Source organism: Bufo bufo, chromosome 6 (assembly GCF_905171765.1).
Source record: "Bufo bufo chromosome 6, aBufBuf1.1, whole genome shotgun sequence".
Taxonomy (NCBI): domain Eukaryota; kingdom Metazoa; phylum Chordata; class Amphibia; order Anura; family Bufonidae; genus Bufo; species Bufo bufo.
Genome location: NC_053394.1, coordinates 21,304,122 through 21,322,752, shown reverse-complemented (window position 1 = coordinate 21,322,752; position 18,631 = coordinate 21,304,122). Strand labels below are relative to the sequence as shown.

Below are 18,631 nucleotides of genomic sequence, written 5' to 3'. Positions count from 1 at the left end.
GATTCTCCATATTGTTTCCTTTGCTGGCATTTTTCCCATCACATTATACACGGCTTGTATCCAGGGGTTACAACCGTCGCTGCTGCACAGATACGAGGTGGCCAGGATGGAGGTACTACATATGTGTGCCTATGCACGCCTCCATGGTCCCAGCCACCAGAGAGACCGCCACGTTTTCTTACAGTATGCAAGCACGACCACCGCTGCTGGACTACAGGGTGGTCGTAACCCCTGGAAATGAGCAGTGTATAATGTAATTGACAAAAACAAAACAAAACACTGCACCAAGAAGCAGTTGTTGGGATGAAGCCTTGTCTGTGTGACTGTAATGATGATAAATGTAAGAGATTCCAATATCATAGTGAAATACGTTTATTGGGGGAAACTGTACAAGGGAAAGGACGCTCTAGGACCCTTTGGGTAACCTCTAGCCTGGATACAAGATGAGATACGGCCTCTAGCCTGGATACAAGATGAGATGCAGCCTCTAGCCTGGATACAAGATGAGATACAGCCTCTAGCCTGGATACAAGATGAGATATGGCCTCTAGCCTGGATACAAGATGAGATATGGCCTCCAGCCTGGATACAAGATGAGATGCAGCCTTTAACCTGGATACAAGATGAGATACAGCCTATAACCTGGATACAAGATGAGATATGGCCTCTAGCCTGGATACAAGATGAGATATAGTCTCTAGCCTGGATACAAGATGAGATACAGCCTCTAGCCTGGAAACAGGATGAGATACAACCTCTAACCTGAATACAAGATGAGATGCAGCCTCTAGCCTGGATACAAGATAAAATGCAGCCTCTAGCCTGGATACAAGATGAGATACAGCCTATAACCCGGATAGAAGATGAGATGCAGCCTCTAGCCTGGATACAAGATGAGATACAGCCTATAACCTGGATACAAGATGAGATGCAGCCTCTAGCTTGGATACAAGATGAGATGCAGCCTCTAGCCTGGATACAAGATGAGATGCAGCTTCTAGCCCGGATACAAGATGAGATACAGCCTATAACCTGGATAAAAGATGAGATATGGCCTCTAGCCTGGATACAAGATGAGATGCAGCCTCTAACCTGGATACAAGATGAGATACAGCCTATAATGCCTACATGCCTACATTAGCGTTGTGCCTATAATTGCACAACCCTGCAAGGTGAGCCTTCCAAATTGGGATTTAATCTGAATTTCCAAACGTTTTTACCCTATGGTGCGCCCTCTCTCTTTTGTTTACACAGCAAACAACTTGCCTTTATACGTACAAGATGAGATACGGCCTACAACCTGGATACAAGATGAAATATGGCCTCTAGCCTGGATACAAGATGAGATAGAGCCTATAACCTGGATACAAGATGAGATATGGCCTCTAGCCTGAATACAAGATGAGATACAGCCTCTAGCCTGAATACAAGATGAGATACAGCCTCTAGCCTGGATACAAGATGAGATACAGCCTCTAACCTGAATACAAGATGAGATACAGCCTCTAGCCTGGAAACAAGATGAGATACAGCCTCTAGCCTGGATACAAGATGAGACACAGCCTCTAACCTGAATACAAGATGAGATACAGCCTCTAGCCTGGATACAAGATGAGATACAGCCTATAACCTGGATACAAGATTAGATATGGCCTCTAGCCTGGAAACAAGATGAGATACAGCCTCTAGCCTGGATACAAGATGAGATACAGCCTATAACCTGGATAAAAGATGAGATACAGCCTATAACCTGAATACAAGATGAGATAGAGCCTCTAGCCTGGATACAAGATGAGATACAGCCTATAACCTGGATACAAGATTAGATATGGCCTCTAACCTGGATACAAGATGAGATACAGCCTATAACCTGAATACAAGATGAGATACAGCCTCTAGCCTGGATACAAGATGAGATACAGCCTATAACCTGGATACAAGATTAGATATGGCCTCTAGCCTGGAAACAAGATGAGATACAGCCTATAACCTGGATACAAGATGAGATGCAGCCTCTAGCCTGGATACAAGATGAGATACAGCCTATAACCTGGATAAAAGATGAGATATGGCCTCTAGCCTGGATACAAGATGAGATACAGCCTCTAACCTGGATACAAGATGAGATACAGCCTATAACCTGGATACAAGATGAGATGCAGCCTCTAGCCTGGATACAAGATGAGATACAGCCTATAACCTGGATAAAAGATGAGACATGGCCTCTAGCCTGGATACAAGATGAGATACAGCCTCTAACCTGGATACAAGATGAGATGCAGCCTCTAGCCTGGAAACAAGATGAGATACAGCCTATAACCTGGATACAAGATGAGATGCAGCCTATAACCTGGATACAAGATGAGATGCAGCCTCTAGCCTGGATACAAGATGAGATACAGCCTCTAGCCTGGATACAAGATGAGATGCAGCCTCTAGCCTGGATACAAGATGAGATACCGCCTATAACCTGGATACAAGATGAGATATGGCCTCTAGCCTGGATACAAGATGAGATACAGCCTATAACCTGGATACAAGATGAGATGCAGCCTCTAGCCTGGATACAAGATGAGATACAGCCTCTAACCTGGATACAAGATGAGATGCAGCCTCTAGCCTGGATACAAGATGAGATACAGCCTTTAGCCTGGATACAAGATGAGATGCAGCTTCTAGCCTGGATTCAAGATGAGATACAGCCTATAACCTGGATACAAGATGAGATACGGCCTCTAGCCTGGATACAAGATGAGATGCAGCCTCTAGCCTGGACAGGGCGGTTCTAGGTGAAATGGGGCCCTGGGGCGAAAAACAATAAGGCCCCCCCCATGACACTTCTTGACTTTTACAGAAGAAACAGTATATTGTGTGGCACAGTGTATGCTATATGTGTATAACATAAACATATTTCAAATGAAAACTTACAGTTACTTGGCTTGGCCCTTGGGAATCTCGGACACCACTTCAACACTTTGGCCGGGGGCTCGGTGGAGCTGATGTTGTGCTTTATCCTAATGAGAAAGATTTTTCATAATAAGGATTTGGAGAAGGGGCAGAGGGATAGCAGAGCAGAGAGAGGCTGGTGCTGCTACTAGGGGGTCATACCATGGGGGAGTAATAAAGCCCCCCTAGTAGAAATAATTCTCCTTATAATGTGACAGTGAAAAAAATACCCCCTTGTAATGCCCCCAGTTGAGCTAAGGTCCCCATAGTGCTCCCATAATGTGCCAGTATAAAATACCCCTATATAGTGCCCCCAGTAAATGCCCCGAGAGTGCTCCTCTCCCCCTCCCTCCTAGTGCCCCCTATAATGTACCAGTATAAAATGCCCCATATATAGTGCCCCAGTAAATGCCCTCAGTGTCCCCCATAATTTGTAAGTATAAAATACCCCTTCTCAGTGCCCCCATAGATGACCCCATAGTACTCCTCTCCCCCTTTCCCATAGTACCCACCATAATGTGTCCCAGTATAAAATGCCCCTATACAGAGCCCCCATATAAAATAACCGTTCTTTGTGACCTCAGTAGATGCCCCTATAGTGCCCACCAATAATGTGCCAGTAATAAGTGCCCCCAATAATGTGCCAGTAATAAGTGCCCCTATAGATGTCCCCCAATAATGTGCCAGTAAAATGTGCCCTCATAGATGCCCCCCAATCATGTGCCAGTAATAAGAGCCCCCACCATCATGTGCTAGTAACAAGAGCCCCCCATATCATGTGCCAGTAGCCAGAGGACCCCCCTATCATGTGCCAGTAGCCAGAGACCCCCTATCATGTGCCAGTAGCCAGAGCCCCCCATCATGTGCCAGTAGCCATAGCCCCCCTATATCATGTGCCAGTAGCCAGAACCCCCCGATCATGTGCCAGTAGCCAGAGCCCCCCCCATCATGTGCCAGTAGCCAGAGCCCCATGTGCCAGTAGCCAGAGCCCCCCCATCATGTGCCAGTAGCCAGAGGCCCCCCATATCATTTGCCAGTAGCCAGAGCCCCCCCTATCATGGGCCAGTAGCCAGAGTCCCCCCCCCAATCATGTGCCAGTAGCCTGAGCACCTCCCGATCATGTGCCAGTAGCCTGAGCCCCCCCTCCCCATCAAAATGTGCCAGTATCCACCAGTATTGTACACATATAAAAAAAAAAAAAACACTTATACTTACCTCCATGTCAGTGATGCGATGCAGGCCTCTTCCGGCCTGTGTCCCGCGCTGTATGGCTCAGGCGGCGCGATGACATCATTGCGCCGCCTGCACCGGCCTCTGATAGGCTGCCAGCTTAGTGCCTGCAGTCTATCTGAGGAAGGGGAAGGGACACACCTCTCCCTCCCCTGCCCCACAGCACTTCCATCTGTATCGCTGTCCTGAGGACGGCAATACAGATGACTAGAGATGAGCGCTTCCACAATAGAAGGCTTATCTCCCTGTGCCCTGCCGCCGCTGCCCCCACTTGCCACCACGAAAATATAGTTAGTTGCGGGCCGGCGCGGGGGGCCCCTAAGGACTCGGGGGCCCGGGGGCAATTGCCCCCCTTGCCTATATGGAAATGCCGGCCCTGAGCCTGGATACAAGATGAGATGCAGCCTCTAGCTTGGAAACAAGATGAGATACAGCCTATAACCTGGATACAAGATGAGATACAACCTCTAGACTGGAAACAAGATGAGATACAACCTCTAGCCTGGATACAAGATGAGATGCAGCCTCTATCTTGGATATAAGATGAGATACAACCTGTAGCCTGGATACAAGATGAGATACATCTGGGCATGGAGGCATACAGGTTCTGTGAGGTATCGTGCGGCAGTTTTCCCCACAGATGTTACAGTTGGGTCTGTAGATCCTGCTCACTTGTAGGTTGGTGAAGCTGACTTCCCAGCTGGTCTCATAAATGCTGTAGTGGTGATAAATCTGGTGACCAGGCAGCCAAGGAAGTGCTGTAATCTGGAGGAGACATTTCTGGGAATCCCTTAATGTGTGTGGGGGAGCATTATCCTGTTGAAAAGTGCCAGTTGAAAGCCCTGCCATAAGAGGAACACATGTGGCCACTGGTGTAGCTATAGGGGTCGCAGCGGTCGCAGTTGCAACTGGGCCCCCTAAGCCAGGGGGGCCCAGAGGTACTGTATGAATGCTAGTGAACCGCTCACTAGTATGCAGGAGGCGGGGAGAGAAGCGCTGTGAGCGCCGTACTAACCCCCTCCTCCTGCTCGCTCTTCTCAGGTCCCACGCTGCTCTGTCAGGGCTGCCTGCAGCGTCAGGACGTACAAAGCGCACTCTGACCCGAAGCTGCAGGCAGTCAGGTGACTGCAGCGCTGGCCCTGAGAAGAGAGCCAGGACAGAGAGACTGGCAGCAGGAGAGGTAAGTTATTTTATTATTTTAGTCTGATCTGAAGTCTAATATGGGGGTCTGAATGGTCTAATGGGGGACTGGAGGTCTGATATGGGGGTCTGAAGGGTCTGATTAGCGGCCTGAAGAATCTGATTGGGGGTCTGAAGGGTCTGATTGGGGGTCTAAGGGGTCTGAAAGGTCTGATTAGGGGTCTGATTGGGGATATGAAGGGTCTGACTGGGAGTCTAGAGAGGTCTAATGGGGCTCTGGAGAGGTCTAATGGGGGTCTGGAAAGGTCTAATGGGGGTCTGGAGGTCTAATGGGGGTCCGATTGGGGGTCTGATTTGGGGTCTGGAGGTCTAATGAGGGTCTGATTGGGGGTCTGGAGGTCTAATGGGCGTCAGATATGCGGGTTTGAAGGTCTAATGGGGGTCTAGAGGTCTGGTCTGAGGTCTAATGGGTATATGGAGGTCTAATGGGGGTCTTATCTGAGATCTGATATTGGGGCTGGGGCTGACATGGAGGTCTAATGCGATTCTGATATGGGGTCTGACAGAGGTCTAAAGGGGGTCTGGTCTGAGATGGGGGGGTCTCATCTGGGGTTTGATATGGGGGTCTAATCTGAAAGATAAGGGGGTATTTTTTACTACTGGCACACTATCTGTATGGTACCAGTATTTTTAGAGGGACTGTTTCTGCAGTATAGTATTGAGGGGGGGGGGGATGGGGTGTTGAGAAGGTGAGGAGGATGATGGAAAAGTAGGAAAGTAAGATGTCTGTTTGCTAAACTCTGCAGGGACGAGACGCAGCTGAAAGAAGTCACCATGGCGGTCTGGTCTGAAAGGAGAAGATGAGGAAAGAGAATATCTACATCAGAGGAGACACGACTGGATGTAAGAGGTACATATGTGGCGCTGTATGACCCTATATGTTCTGTAGCGCTGTATGTATTGTTGTTCACCTTTTTATTTCTATGAGCGCTGCCTTCTCTGCTCTGTTTACCTGCTCATCATTGCAATTGCTGCAGTGAGCAGGTGAACAGAGCAGAGAAAGCAGCTGGTGTCGGGAGACCTCCGCCGATCTGATATTGATGACCTATCTTGAGGCTAGGTCATCAGTAGTAAAAAGAGGATGACCCCTTTAACAGTAGGACTGGAGGGAATGGGTTAGGTTGAGAATTTGGCATTGGGGGAACTTTTCAATTTGAGCAGAAAGGCTAGGTGCACCCCTGCCCCTTGCCATAAAGCTTTATGGGAAGGCGGGGGGGCTAAAGCTGAACTCTTGCACCAGGGCCCATGAAACCTTAGGCTATGTCCTTGCATGTGGCGGCAGGATGACCTGCACATATCGCTGACCGGTTAGCATACCTCGTATCAATACTAAGGGTGACCGACTGTCATATACTGTAAGATGGATCCCCAGATCATCACCAGCAGTGGGGGCAGTGTGTCACTCCTCAGCAAAGGCAGGACTGAAGCTCTTATCACCAGGTCTCCATACTCCAAGCAACCATCATACTTGCCTCTTCCATTTGCGCGTGAAGAGGCCGTTGCAGCCATCTTGATTACAGAAACTGCACGAATCTCGCACACGGTGACATATGATGTCACCACACCAGATTGCTGGCCAGGCATAGTGACTTCATCAGTGAAGTGCGCTAGAAAATGGATAAAGTACTGTATTTATTTATTTATTTTACCCTGATTAACCCCTGAAAGGTTCAAATTAGAGATAAGCGAATCGAAGTTGACAAAGTGGCATTCGAACCGAATTTCAAGAAAAATTTGATTCGCACTGAATTTGATTAATTGGATTGAATTTCCTCACGCTTCGAGGTAACGAATCACATTTTTTCTTAAAATGACTGCTGCACATGTTAGGACATGGAGCAAAGAACTCTGGGAATGAGGGATCACCCACAATGCCATACATGCAGCCAATCAGCAGCCAGCCAGGCCTGTGATGTCACAGCCCTATAAATAGCCTCAGCCATCTTGGATTCTGCCTTTTTCCAGTGTACTTAGTGCAGGGAGAGACATTAGCAGGCGCTAGGGACAGTGCTAGGAAAGACTTGAAAACTTTTATTTTGCTGAAAAGAAGTTTAGGGAAAGGATAGGGATGAATTGTTACACAGTATTGAGGCTAAACACAGTCCAATAGGGGAGTGTACAGCCTGGGTAATAGGAACAATCCAATTACACCTTGGTGCATTGACTGGGATCCAAATTGCCATTATACAGCTCTGTAATTCCAGCAAACCTTCTCTTTATGGGGGTCTTATTAGCCCTTGTGCGGTGCAGTTATATATATGTTCTAAAGCCTTTTTTGGCATGTATTAGTGTCCAAAAAATTTATTATTTGCCATTGTGTGGTGAAGTGACAAATATTTTGGGCGTATCATCCACTTCGTCCCAAGTGACATCCGACACTCCCAGCCAAGAGTCGGTGGGTTCTCGAGACACAACCCTTAGTTGGCCGGGAACAGGCCCTGTGCCTTCACCTGTCCTCAACCTGCCTCTGTCCTTTTCTGTTTCCTCAGCCAGAGCCAGTATTATATGATGTTGGCTCAGCTCCACTATACAGAGAGGCTGAGCTACTAGAGGAAAGTCAGCAGCTACTGCCCAGCCAAGGTGTGAGGAAACATCCGCCTCTTCCTCCGGTAGGCGGGCAAGTAGTGATGAGGAGAGTGGCGTGGGAGCTGGTGTTGCGAGCGGTCAGGCTCCTGGCTCAGAAACCATTGAGGAGAACATCAGTGACGTGCAGACACAACTCAATGATGATCTAGCCGATCGCAATTGGGAGCTAGGTGACGAAGGGGCTTCATCTTCAGGAAAAGAGGGTGGCAGCTTGCGGTTGTGGCAGCGGTGGAGCCAGCAAAACGGTAGCGTGGCTGGGAGTCAGCAGGGTGGCAGCAGTGGGTGGTCGGGAGCCAAACGTGCCTGGGGTAGACCTCCCGCTTCGCAGAAGCCTACCTACCAGGAAAGTAGTGGTGCAAGGGTTCACTGAGGCAGCGGCGGTAGCAGTCAGTAGAGTGTTGGGGGTAAAATCACCTACTCGGCAGTGTGGCAGTTTTTTGTTAAGGTCCCAGAGGAGGTGAACATGGCCATTTGTAGAATCTGTGGGCAGAAGGTGAAGCGTGGCCAGGGTGCTAATGTTGGCACCATGGCCCCAGCATCAACATATGTAGTGTCACCATAAAGTGGCCTGGGAGACCCGTGGCTCCGAAGTGGTGGTCCGGCCTGCCGCAGCAACTGCTGCATCACCCAGTGGCACGCACCCGATTTCAGGCACTCAAGGCTCCAACACCTCAGCCGAAGGGAGCTGTCTGTCCTCCCCATCATCTATCGGTCCTGATGCTCCTGCTCCTCACCCTCCTACTTCTCTTCAGTCATTCCGTTAGCATCAGCAATTGATCACTGAAGCCATTGCCAAGAGACAAAATTTTTCTTGCACTCATCCAATGGCGCAGAAGCTGAACGTGCTCCTGGCCAAGTTGTTGGTGCTGCAGTCCCTCCCTTTCCAAGTGGTGGACTATGGAACTGATGGCTTGTGCCGAGAAGGGGTGGAGAGTCCCAAGCTATCATTTCTTTGGCAAAAAGGCAGTACCAGCTCAGCACAAACATGTAGAAGAGAAGGTGGGCCAGTCCTTGAGCCCATCGGTGTCTGCCAAAGTGCACGGCAGTGCCGATGTGTGGAGATGTAACTATGGTCAAGGACAATATATGTCCTTTACGGGCCACTGGGTGAATGTGGTTCCTGGCCAGCCAAACCAGCAACTTGACCAGGTGACGATGCTTCCGCCTCCACGTTCTTACGCCGTTGGTCCTGCGACAATGTCCGCCTCTGCCTCCTCATTCACCACTGTGTCCTCAGCCTCCACTGCAGGGACAATTCACAGTGCTCCTCCAGCATACCACATGTGCAGGGAACGGCAGTGTCACGCTATTCTACATCTCGTTTTCCTGAGCGAATGGAGTCACACAGGGGAGGAACTACGCCATGTCCTTCATCAAGAAATCAAATCCTGGCTTTCTCCGAACACAACTCAAAATCGGAATCATAGTGGTCGACAACAGGAAGAACATGGTGTCGGCACTGCGTCAAGGAGTGCTGAGCCATGCACCCTACATGGAGCACATGTTAAATCTGGTTGTCAAGAGGTTCCTGAAGTCTTCCACCCATCTGCAAGACATACTAAAAATGGCCAGGAAACTTTGCATGCACTTCAGCCACTCATACACAGCAAAGCACACCCTCCTTGAGCTGCAGTGGCAGAATGGCGTCCCCCAACATGGGCTGATATGCAATGTTTCCACCCATTGGAATTACACCCTCCATATGCTGGACTGACTATACGAACAGAGAAAGGCCATCAACGATTTCTTGATGATCCAAGCGGACAGGAGTACTCCCCTGTGTAACTTCAATGGCAGCCAGTGGCAGCTCATGCGTGACACCTGCCGTTTGTTCAGGCCCTTTGAGGATGTCACGTTATTTGTCAGTCGCCAGGACTACGGGATGAACGTCATTCCACTGCTTCATATCCTGGAACAGATGCTGGTAAATCTGGCTGGCCACATGAGCCCTGTGGGGGCTGAACTGGAGGAGGAGGACATTGGAGCTCGAGCAATCTGTAGTGAAATGGGTGTTTTTTCTACACAGGTGACGAGAGGAGAAGCAGGAGCATCCGGAGGAGCAAGAGGGAGATGAGGAAGATGAGGCAGATGACCCAGGCACACCGTGGCAGTATGCAGTGGAGATGGAGACAGGGAGTCCTTCTGAGTCACTTGCACAAATGGCCCACTGCATGCTCACTTGCTTGGGGAGTGACAGACAAATTTTTACCATTTGCCAGAGGGAGGACTTCTGGCTCTCCACCATGTTGGACCCTCGCTACCGGTCCAAAATGGGGACCTTTTTTACACCCGCTGAGAGGGAGGACAAACTGAACTACTATAGAGACATCCTATTCAGTCAGTTGGCCGCTGCCTATCTAAGCCATCGTCCATCCTCTCGCAGGTCTCACCAGGGGAGCCCTCTGCACTCTTGTTCCACTGCCATGGCTGCTGTGGCAGGATGGGGAGGGCAGGAGCAGTTTCAGCTCCATCAGCAGCAGCTTGAGTCTACAGTCGCTGATGAGTAGCTTTCTTAACCCGCCTAGTGAAGAAACTACTCACCAGCAGCAGCAGCTAGACCTGGAGCAGAATCTGAACCGGCAGGTGGGGGCATACTTGGACAGCGCCTTCCACCCCACATTGAAGATCCGCTCGACTACTAGGCAGCCAAACTGGATTTGTGGCCACAGCTGACCGAGTTTGCCCTGGAAAAGCTGTCCTGCCCGGCCAGTAGTGTGGCATCAAAGCGGGTGTTTAGTGCAGCGGGGGCCATAGTTACCCCACAGAGAACTCACCTGTCCACATGTAGAGAGACTGACCTTTGTCAAGATGAATCAGGCGTGGATCAGCCAGGATTTCCACCCACCAATGCCTGATGCATCAGATTAGATCATCCATGCTGTCTCGGCTACTCTTGCTGATGCTGCTTCTGCCACCTCCATACTATCTCACCTTGCCAGTCTTTGGCCTCCACATGCTGCTGCTGCTGCCACCTCCACACTCTGTCATTTTGCCACTCTGTGGTCTCCTCGTGCTGCTGCCATCTCCACACTATGTCACCTTGCCAGTCTGTGGCCTCCTCTTGCTGCTGCTGCTGCCACCCCCACACTATGTCACCTTGCCAGTCTGTGGCCTCCTCATGCTGCTGCTAACTCAACACTATGTCACCTTTACACTCTGTGGTCTCCTCATGCTGCTGCTAAATCAACACTATGTCACTGGTCCACTCTGTTGCCTCCTCATGCTGCTGCTAACTCAACACTATGTCACTGAGCCACTCTGTGGCCTCCTTATGCTGCTGCTGCTACCTCCACACTACGTCACCTTGTCAGTCTGTAGCCTTATCATGCTGCTGCTAACTCAACCCTACGTCACTGGGCCAATCTGTGGCTTCCTCATGCGTAAATGGGCCACTCTGTGATCTCCTCATGCTGCTGCTGCTGCCACCTCCCCACTATGCCCACTATGTCACTAGGCCACTCTGTGGTCTCCTCATGCTGCTGCTACCTCAACACTATGTCATTGGGCCACTCTGTTGACTTCAAAAGCTGTTCTCCCACCTTCCCCACTCAATGACTGGTCCACTATTTTGCTTTTTTGGCCTGGTTGACATCATCATTTATTTGACCCTTCTTCTGATCTGTCAGAAGGAAGGAAAAATGAGACGCTCAACGGATCCTGTCTGTGTAGCAGCTGTAAGGCCTGTATGGTCTCATCAGAATTAGCTTATGATTTGGTAGCCAAATGCAGGAGTGGGTACAAAACACAGAAGACATGCAAATTTTCCATTCACGTGTCATCTCTTTTTTGGATCTACTCCTGTTTTTTTGGGCTTTAGCAATACTGATGGATTACTGACCAAATGTTGACCGAGTAAAAGCGTATGCTCCACAGACAGGATCCGTTTTTTGGGGGGTTATTGTTCTGACAGATCAGAGGAAGGGCAAAATAATCAGTGACGTCAACACAAACTTACTGCTGACACCCTTTCTACTCTGTCAGGGGGACTCTACTTGTATAAGCGTTTTATAGAACAGGTTCTGTAGACATCTATGTGGAATCAGCTGACAACGGTGTAACAGGAGTGCGCTCTTTCACGCTACAGTAGGATGTCCAATAGACGGTGGAGGTGCAGTAGACATCGCATATCTAGATTTTAGTAAGGCTTTTGACACTGTCCCACATAGAAGACTTATCAATAAACTGCAGTCATTGAGCATGGACTCCCATATTGTTGAGTGGATTAGGCAGTGGCTGAGTGACAGACAACAGAGGGTTGTAGTCAATGGAGAACATTCAAAACAAGGTAATGTTACCAGTGGGGTTCCACAGGGATCTGTACTGGGACCGATTTTGTTTAATATCTTCATAAGTGATATTGCAAAAGGCCTCGCTGGTAAGGTTTGTCTTTTTGCTGATGACACAAAGATATGTAACAGGGTTGATGTTCCTGGAGGGAAACGCCAAATGGAAAAGGATTTAGGAAAACTAGAAGAATGGTCAGAACTCTGGAAACTGAAATTTAATGTGGATAAGTGCAAGATAATGCACCTGGGGCGTAAAAACCCAAGGGCAGAATATATAATATTTGACACAGTCCTGACCTCAGTATCTGAGGAAAGGGATTTAGGAGTAATTATTTCAGAAGACTTAAAGGTGGGAAGACAATGTAATAGAGCAGCACGAAATGCCAGCAGAATGCTTGGATGTATAGGGAGAGGTATAAGCAGTAGAAAGAGTGAAGTGCTTATGCCGCTGTACAGAACACTGGTGAGACCTCACTTGGAGTATTGTGCGCAGTACTGGAGGCCATATCTCCAGAAGGATATAGATACTCTAGAGAGAGTTCAGAGAAGAGCTACTAAACTAGTACATGGATTGCAGGATAAAACTTACCAGGAAAGGTTAAAGGACCTTAATATGTATAGCTTGGAAGAAAGAAGAGACAGAGGGGATATGATAGAAACTTTTAAATACATAAAGGGAATCAACTCGGTAAAGGAGGAGAGAAGATTTAAAAGAAGAAAAACTACCACAAGAGGACACAGTTTTAAATTAGAGGAGCAAAGGTTTAAAAGTAATATCAGGAAGTATTACTTTACTGAGAGAGTAGTGGATGCATGGAATAGCCTTCCTGCAGAAGTGGTAGCTGCAAATACAGTGAAGGGGTTTAAGCATGCATGGGATAGGCATAAGGCCATCCTTCATATAAGATAGGGCCGGGGGCTATCCATAGTACTCAGTATATTGGGCAGACTAGATGGGCCAAATGGTTCTTATCTGCCGACACATTCTATGTTTCTATGTTTCTATGTTTCTCTGCACGGTTCTTTATACCTGGCGCTAACATCGACCTTTAAGGCTGAGTTCACACTTGAGTTAGGCCTGTTGCACACAAACTTCTTTTTTTTCAGTTGCAGGCTGTTTTTTGGGTTCCATATATGGTCCGTATACGGAACCATTTATTTCAATGGTTCCACAAAAAAACGGAATGTACTCCGTATGCATTTCTTTTCCGTATTTCCGTTTTTCCGTTCCGTTGAAAGATAGAACATGTCCTATTATTGCCCGCAAATCAAGTTCCGTGGCTCCATTCAAGTCAACGGGTCCGCAAAAAAAAAATGGAACACATATGGAATGCATCCGTATGTCTTCCGTATCCGTTCCGTTTTTGCAGAACCGACTATTAAAAATGTTATGCCCAGCCCAATTTTTCTATATAATTACTGTATACTGAATATGCAATGCTTCCGTTGCCGTTTGCGATCCACAAAAAACGGAAACTAAACAGAAAAACAGAACAAAAAAACTGAACGGAACTGGAAACACTACTGAAAAAAAAGAAAAACGGATCCGGGAAAAACGGCCCGCATAACACTGAAAAAACCATATGGTTGTGTGAAAGAGGCCTTATTTGGTCAGTTTTGGCCCGTAACTGCCCAAATAAATGTAGTGTGCAGTGATTCTCTTCTATACAGGCTCTCTGCAGCCAGGAAATAGCCGTTTTTTAACGCAATTCGCTGCAAAGAAATTCGGATCTAATCAAATCTTTTTGGAGAACTCGGCGAACCGGCCGCATCAAATTTTTTAGAAGGTCACTCATCTCTAGTCAAAATTATAGCCTCAGATGCTGCGATGAGCAATAAACGCAGCATCCGAGGGGTTCAATGATGGGGTGCAGCGCGATCACTATTCCCTGTCATTGCACCCACTATATAGGAATGCGCTTCGTGACAAGTAATTTGTAACAAATCAAATTTCTTTGAGATATTTGGCAAAGCAGGCGAATCAAATTTTCCAGGTTTCTCATTCACAACTCCACTGTAAATGAAAGTAATGGTGGCTATCTGTCAATGGCAGGATATGTAATAGGCACATGACACTGCCTCTGGAAATGGCCTGTGCAGGGACCATGGTGTGTAATGCAGGTACCAACCATGTCTGGATGGTGGGCAATGAAACTGTGGGAGCTGCTCGTGCTTGTCAGTGGATGAAATGATCCTCTCTTCTGGTGGTCTCTCTGGAGCCTGTTCACTGTGTGCGCCTTCACATAACAACTACTCCCAACATCTCCTAACAGCGAGGTGAGAATGGCACAGATGGAGAGTCATTTGTCAAAATGACTACCCTGCTTCTCTCAGTCCATTGATGCACCCCTCTCAAAGTCTGTCAACTGAGAAAAATGTCTTCAAGTGTGTCATAGAGGCATGATTAGCAGTACACAATGTCCTACCAAGAGGTACACTACCTAAAAGTAGCCTCTGAGAGGCTTTTTTAAAGGGTATCAAAGTTGGCCATCTTGAGGCAGGACACAGTGTCAAGAAATACCATATCTATAATAATTTACATATTTGCCTCAGACACAAATGCATGCCCAGTTCTACAGCAGCCGGCATTTCTAAATGAGCACATAGTGACTGCATAAGGAAGAATAGTGAGTGCAGCTCTGGAGTATAATACAGGATGTAACTCAGGATCCGTACAGGATAAGTAATGTAATGTATGTAGACACTGACTCCACCAGCAGAATAGTGAGTGCAGCTCTGGAGTATAATATAGGATGTAACTCAGGATCAGTACAGGATAAGTAATGTAATGTATGCACACAGTGACTGCTCCAGCAGAATAGTGAGTGCAGCTCTGGAGTATAATACAGGATGTAACTCAGGATCAGTACAGGATAAGTAATGTATGTACACAGTGACTGCACCAGCAGAATAGGGAGTGCAGCTCTGGAGTATAATACAGGATGTAACTCAGGATTAGTACAGGATAAGTAATATATGTATGTACTGCGTAGCCGAAACTTCATATTTTGCTTTTGTGCGCACTCAAGGCTTCTAATAAAATATACACCGGACATGCTGCTGTGATCCCCTTTTTTCTCTACTGTTCCTTGAACTGCTGTGGATCTGTGGTCTTGTCACGACTTTTGCATTCCTGGATTGGTCGATGAGGTCCTTTGTGCTGCTCTACAACTTCATTTGTATATTCCATCAGCAGAATAGTGAGTGCAGCTCTGAAGTATAATACAGGATGTAATTCAGGATTAGGGTTGAGCGAACCCGAACTGCAAAGTTCGGGTTCGTACCAAACTTTAGGATTTTTGGAACCCGAACCCGAACATTTCAGTAAAAGTTCGTGTTCGGTGTTCGGTTATTTCTCTGCGCTTTTTGAAAGGCTGCAGAGCAGCCAATCAACAAGCGTTTAACTCTGTGCCCTTAGAAGCCATCACAGCCATGCCTACTAATGGCATGGCTGTGATTGGCCAGTGTAGCATGTGACCCAGCCTCTATATAAGCTGGAGTCATGTAGCGCTGCACGTCACTCTGCTGTGCTTAGTGTAGGGAGAGGATGCTGCTGGTGATTTCAGGGAGAGAATAGGAGAGAATCTTTGCTCAAAACGTGAATCTAACTCAGCGATCTACATACATTGTGTTGTGTGGGTGCAGGGCACAATTTTTGAATCCTGCGCTGAGCCCAGTGACCGAAAAAAACTACTTTTATAAGTCAGTAAGGTGGGCGGCGGCGGCCATTTTATGCAAGCTCAGTGCACCAGCACTGCATATGAGCTTTTGGGACATAGAAACCAAGCTTTAAAAACAGCACAAATAATCTTCTTTTAAAAAAATAACCATTGTTTTGGCAATTTACAACATCTGGTGCATTTGCAGGCTTAGTCAGTGTGCAATTTAAGCTAGAAATACAGCTATCATTTTCTGGGATTTTAAAAACACACTTTTATTGCCAAAAACTACTATTTTCCAGATCTGCAAGTGTTAAATTCAAGTTTAATATATACAGCTTTCATATTCTGTTACCAAAAAAACACTTTTTTGGCAATATACAACATCTGGATTAGTCAGCGTGCCATTTAAGCTAGAAATACATCCATCATTTTCTGGGGTTTTAAAAACACACTTTTTTGCCAGATTCCACTATTTTTCTGGCCTTGCAGCATCAGCACATATGAAATTCCAGGGTTATATACTGCTGTCAAACACCCGTTTAGGCAAAAAAAAAATAGTTGGCAGCCTTTGCTGCAGATGTCATTGTGAGATAACGCCTTTACATACTGTCTTTCTATTCAGTAATTTGAAATAAAGCCATTTTGGGCACAATTCTTTGATAGCGTCCTAGTATGGATCAGGGCAAGTGAGATACACCCTTTAAATACAGGGGTTCTATTCAGGTATTTGAAATACAGCCATTTTTGGGCAAACAAAATTAAAAGAAGGCCTAGTCTGGTTCAGGGCGTGTGAGATACACCCTTTAAATACAGGGGTTTGATTCTTTTATTAATAATACACCTTTTTTTGTGCAAAATACAAAATTTTTCAAGCCTTGCAGCATCTTGACGTTTGAAATGCCAGGGTTATATACTGCTGTCATATTCAGTTATTAAACAACCACCCGTTTGGGCAAAAAAAGTTTATTTGGAAGCCTTTGCTGCATATGTCATTGTGAGATATACCCTTTATATATTTGGGTTATATTCAGATATTTGAAATAACGCCATTTGGTGCACAAATCTTCAATTGAGGCCTCGTCTGGTTCAGGCCGTGTGGGATACACCCTTTAAATACAGGGGTTTGATTCAGGTATTTGAAATACAGCCATTTTGGGCAAACAAATTTAATTGAGGCCTAGTGTGGTTCGGGCCATGTGAGATACACCCTTTAACCACCTCCGGACCGCTGTACGCACAGACGCGTCCTGGAGGTGGTTGATTCATTCCGAGTGGACGCGCCGACGAGTCCTCTCGCGAGACGCGAGATTTCCTGTGAACGCGCGCACACAGGCGCGCGCGTTCACAGGAACGGAAGGTAAGCGAGTTGATCTCCAGCCTGCCAGCGGCGATCGTTCGCTGGCAGGCTGGATATGTGTTTTTTTTAACCCCTAACAGGTATATTAGACGCTGTTTTGATAACAGCGTCTAATATACCTGCTACCTGGTCCTCTGGTGGTCCCCTTTGTTTGGATCAACCACCAGAGGACACAGGTAGCTCAGTAAAGTAGCACCAAGCACCACTACACTACACTACACCCCCCCCCGTCACTTATTAACCCCTTATTAGCCCCTGATCACCCCTGATCACCCCATATAGACTCCCTGATCACCCCCCTGTCATTAATTACCCCCCTGTCATTGATCAACCCCCTGTAAAGCTCCATTCAGACGTCCGCATGATTTTTACGGATCCACTGATAGATGGATCGGATCCGCAAAACGCATCCGGACGTCTGAATGAAGCCTTACAGGGGCGTGATCAATGACTGTGGTGATCACCCCATATAGACTCCCTGATCACCCCCCTGTCATTGATTACCCCCCTGTCATTGATCACCCCCCTGTAAAGCTCCATTCAGATGTCCGCATGATTTTTACGGATCCACTGATAGATGGATCGGATCCGCAAAACGCATCCGGACGTCTGAATGAAGCCTTACAGGGGCGTGATCAATGACTGTGGTGATCACCCCATATAGACTCCCTGATCATTGATTACCCCCCTGTAAAGCTCCATTCAGACGTCCGCATGATTTTTACGGATCCACTGATAGATGGATCGGATCCGCAAAACGCATCCGGACGTCTGAATGAAGCCTTACAGGGGCATGATCAATGACTGTGGTGATCACCCCATATAGACTCCCTGATCACCCCCCTGTCATTGATTACACCCCTGTCATTGATCACCCCCCTGTAAAGCTCCATTCAGATGTCCGCATGATTTTTACGGATGCACTGATAGATGGATCGGATCCGCAAAACGCATACGGACGTCTGAATGAAGCCTTACAGGGGCGTGATCAATGACTGTGGTTATCACCCCATATAGACTCCCTGATCACCCCCCTGTCATTGATCACCCCCCTGTAAAGCTCCATTCAGACGTCCGCATGATTTTTACGGATCCACTGATAGATGGATCGGATCCGCAAAACGCATCCGGACGTCTGAATGAAGCCTTACAGGGGCGTGATCAATGACTGTGGTGATCACCCCATATAGACTCCCTGATCACCCCCCTGTCATTGATTACACCCCTGTCATTGATCAACCCCCTGTAAAGCTCCATTCAGATGTCCGCATGATTTTTACGGATCCACTGATAGATGGATCGGATCCGCAAAACGCATCCGGACGTCTGAATAAAGCCTTACAGGGGCGTGATCAATGACTGTG

At 47.4% G+C, this 18,631-nt stretch overlaps 1 protein-coding gene across 1 annotated transcript in view; it reads right to left on the bottom strand.

Moving 5' to 3' along the window:
- Positions 1 to 6,969: 6,969 nt before the first annotated feature.
- Positions 6,970 to 18,631, bottom strand: part of LOC121006028 (M1-specific T cell receptor beta chain-like) — a 961,123-nt gene continuing 949,461 nt past the window's right edge. The window contains exon 9 of the mRNA XM_040438921.1: positions 6,970 to 7,023. Within this exon, the coding sequence (XP_040294855.1) occupies positions 7,013 to 7,023 (11 nt within the window). The 3' untranslated portion in view covers positions 6,970 to 7,012. The remainder of the gene's footprint in view (positions 7,024 to 18,631) is intronic.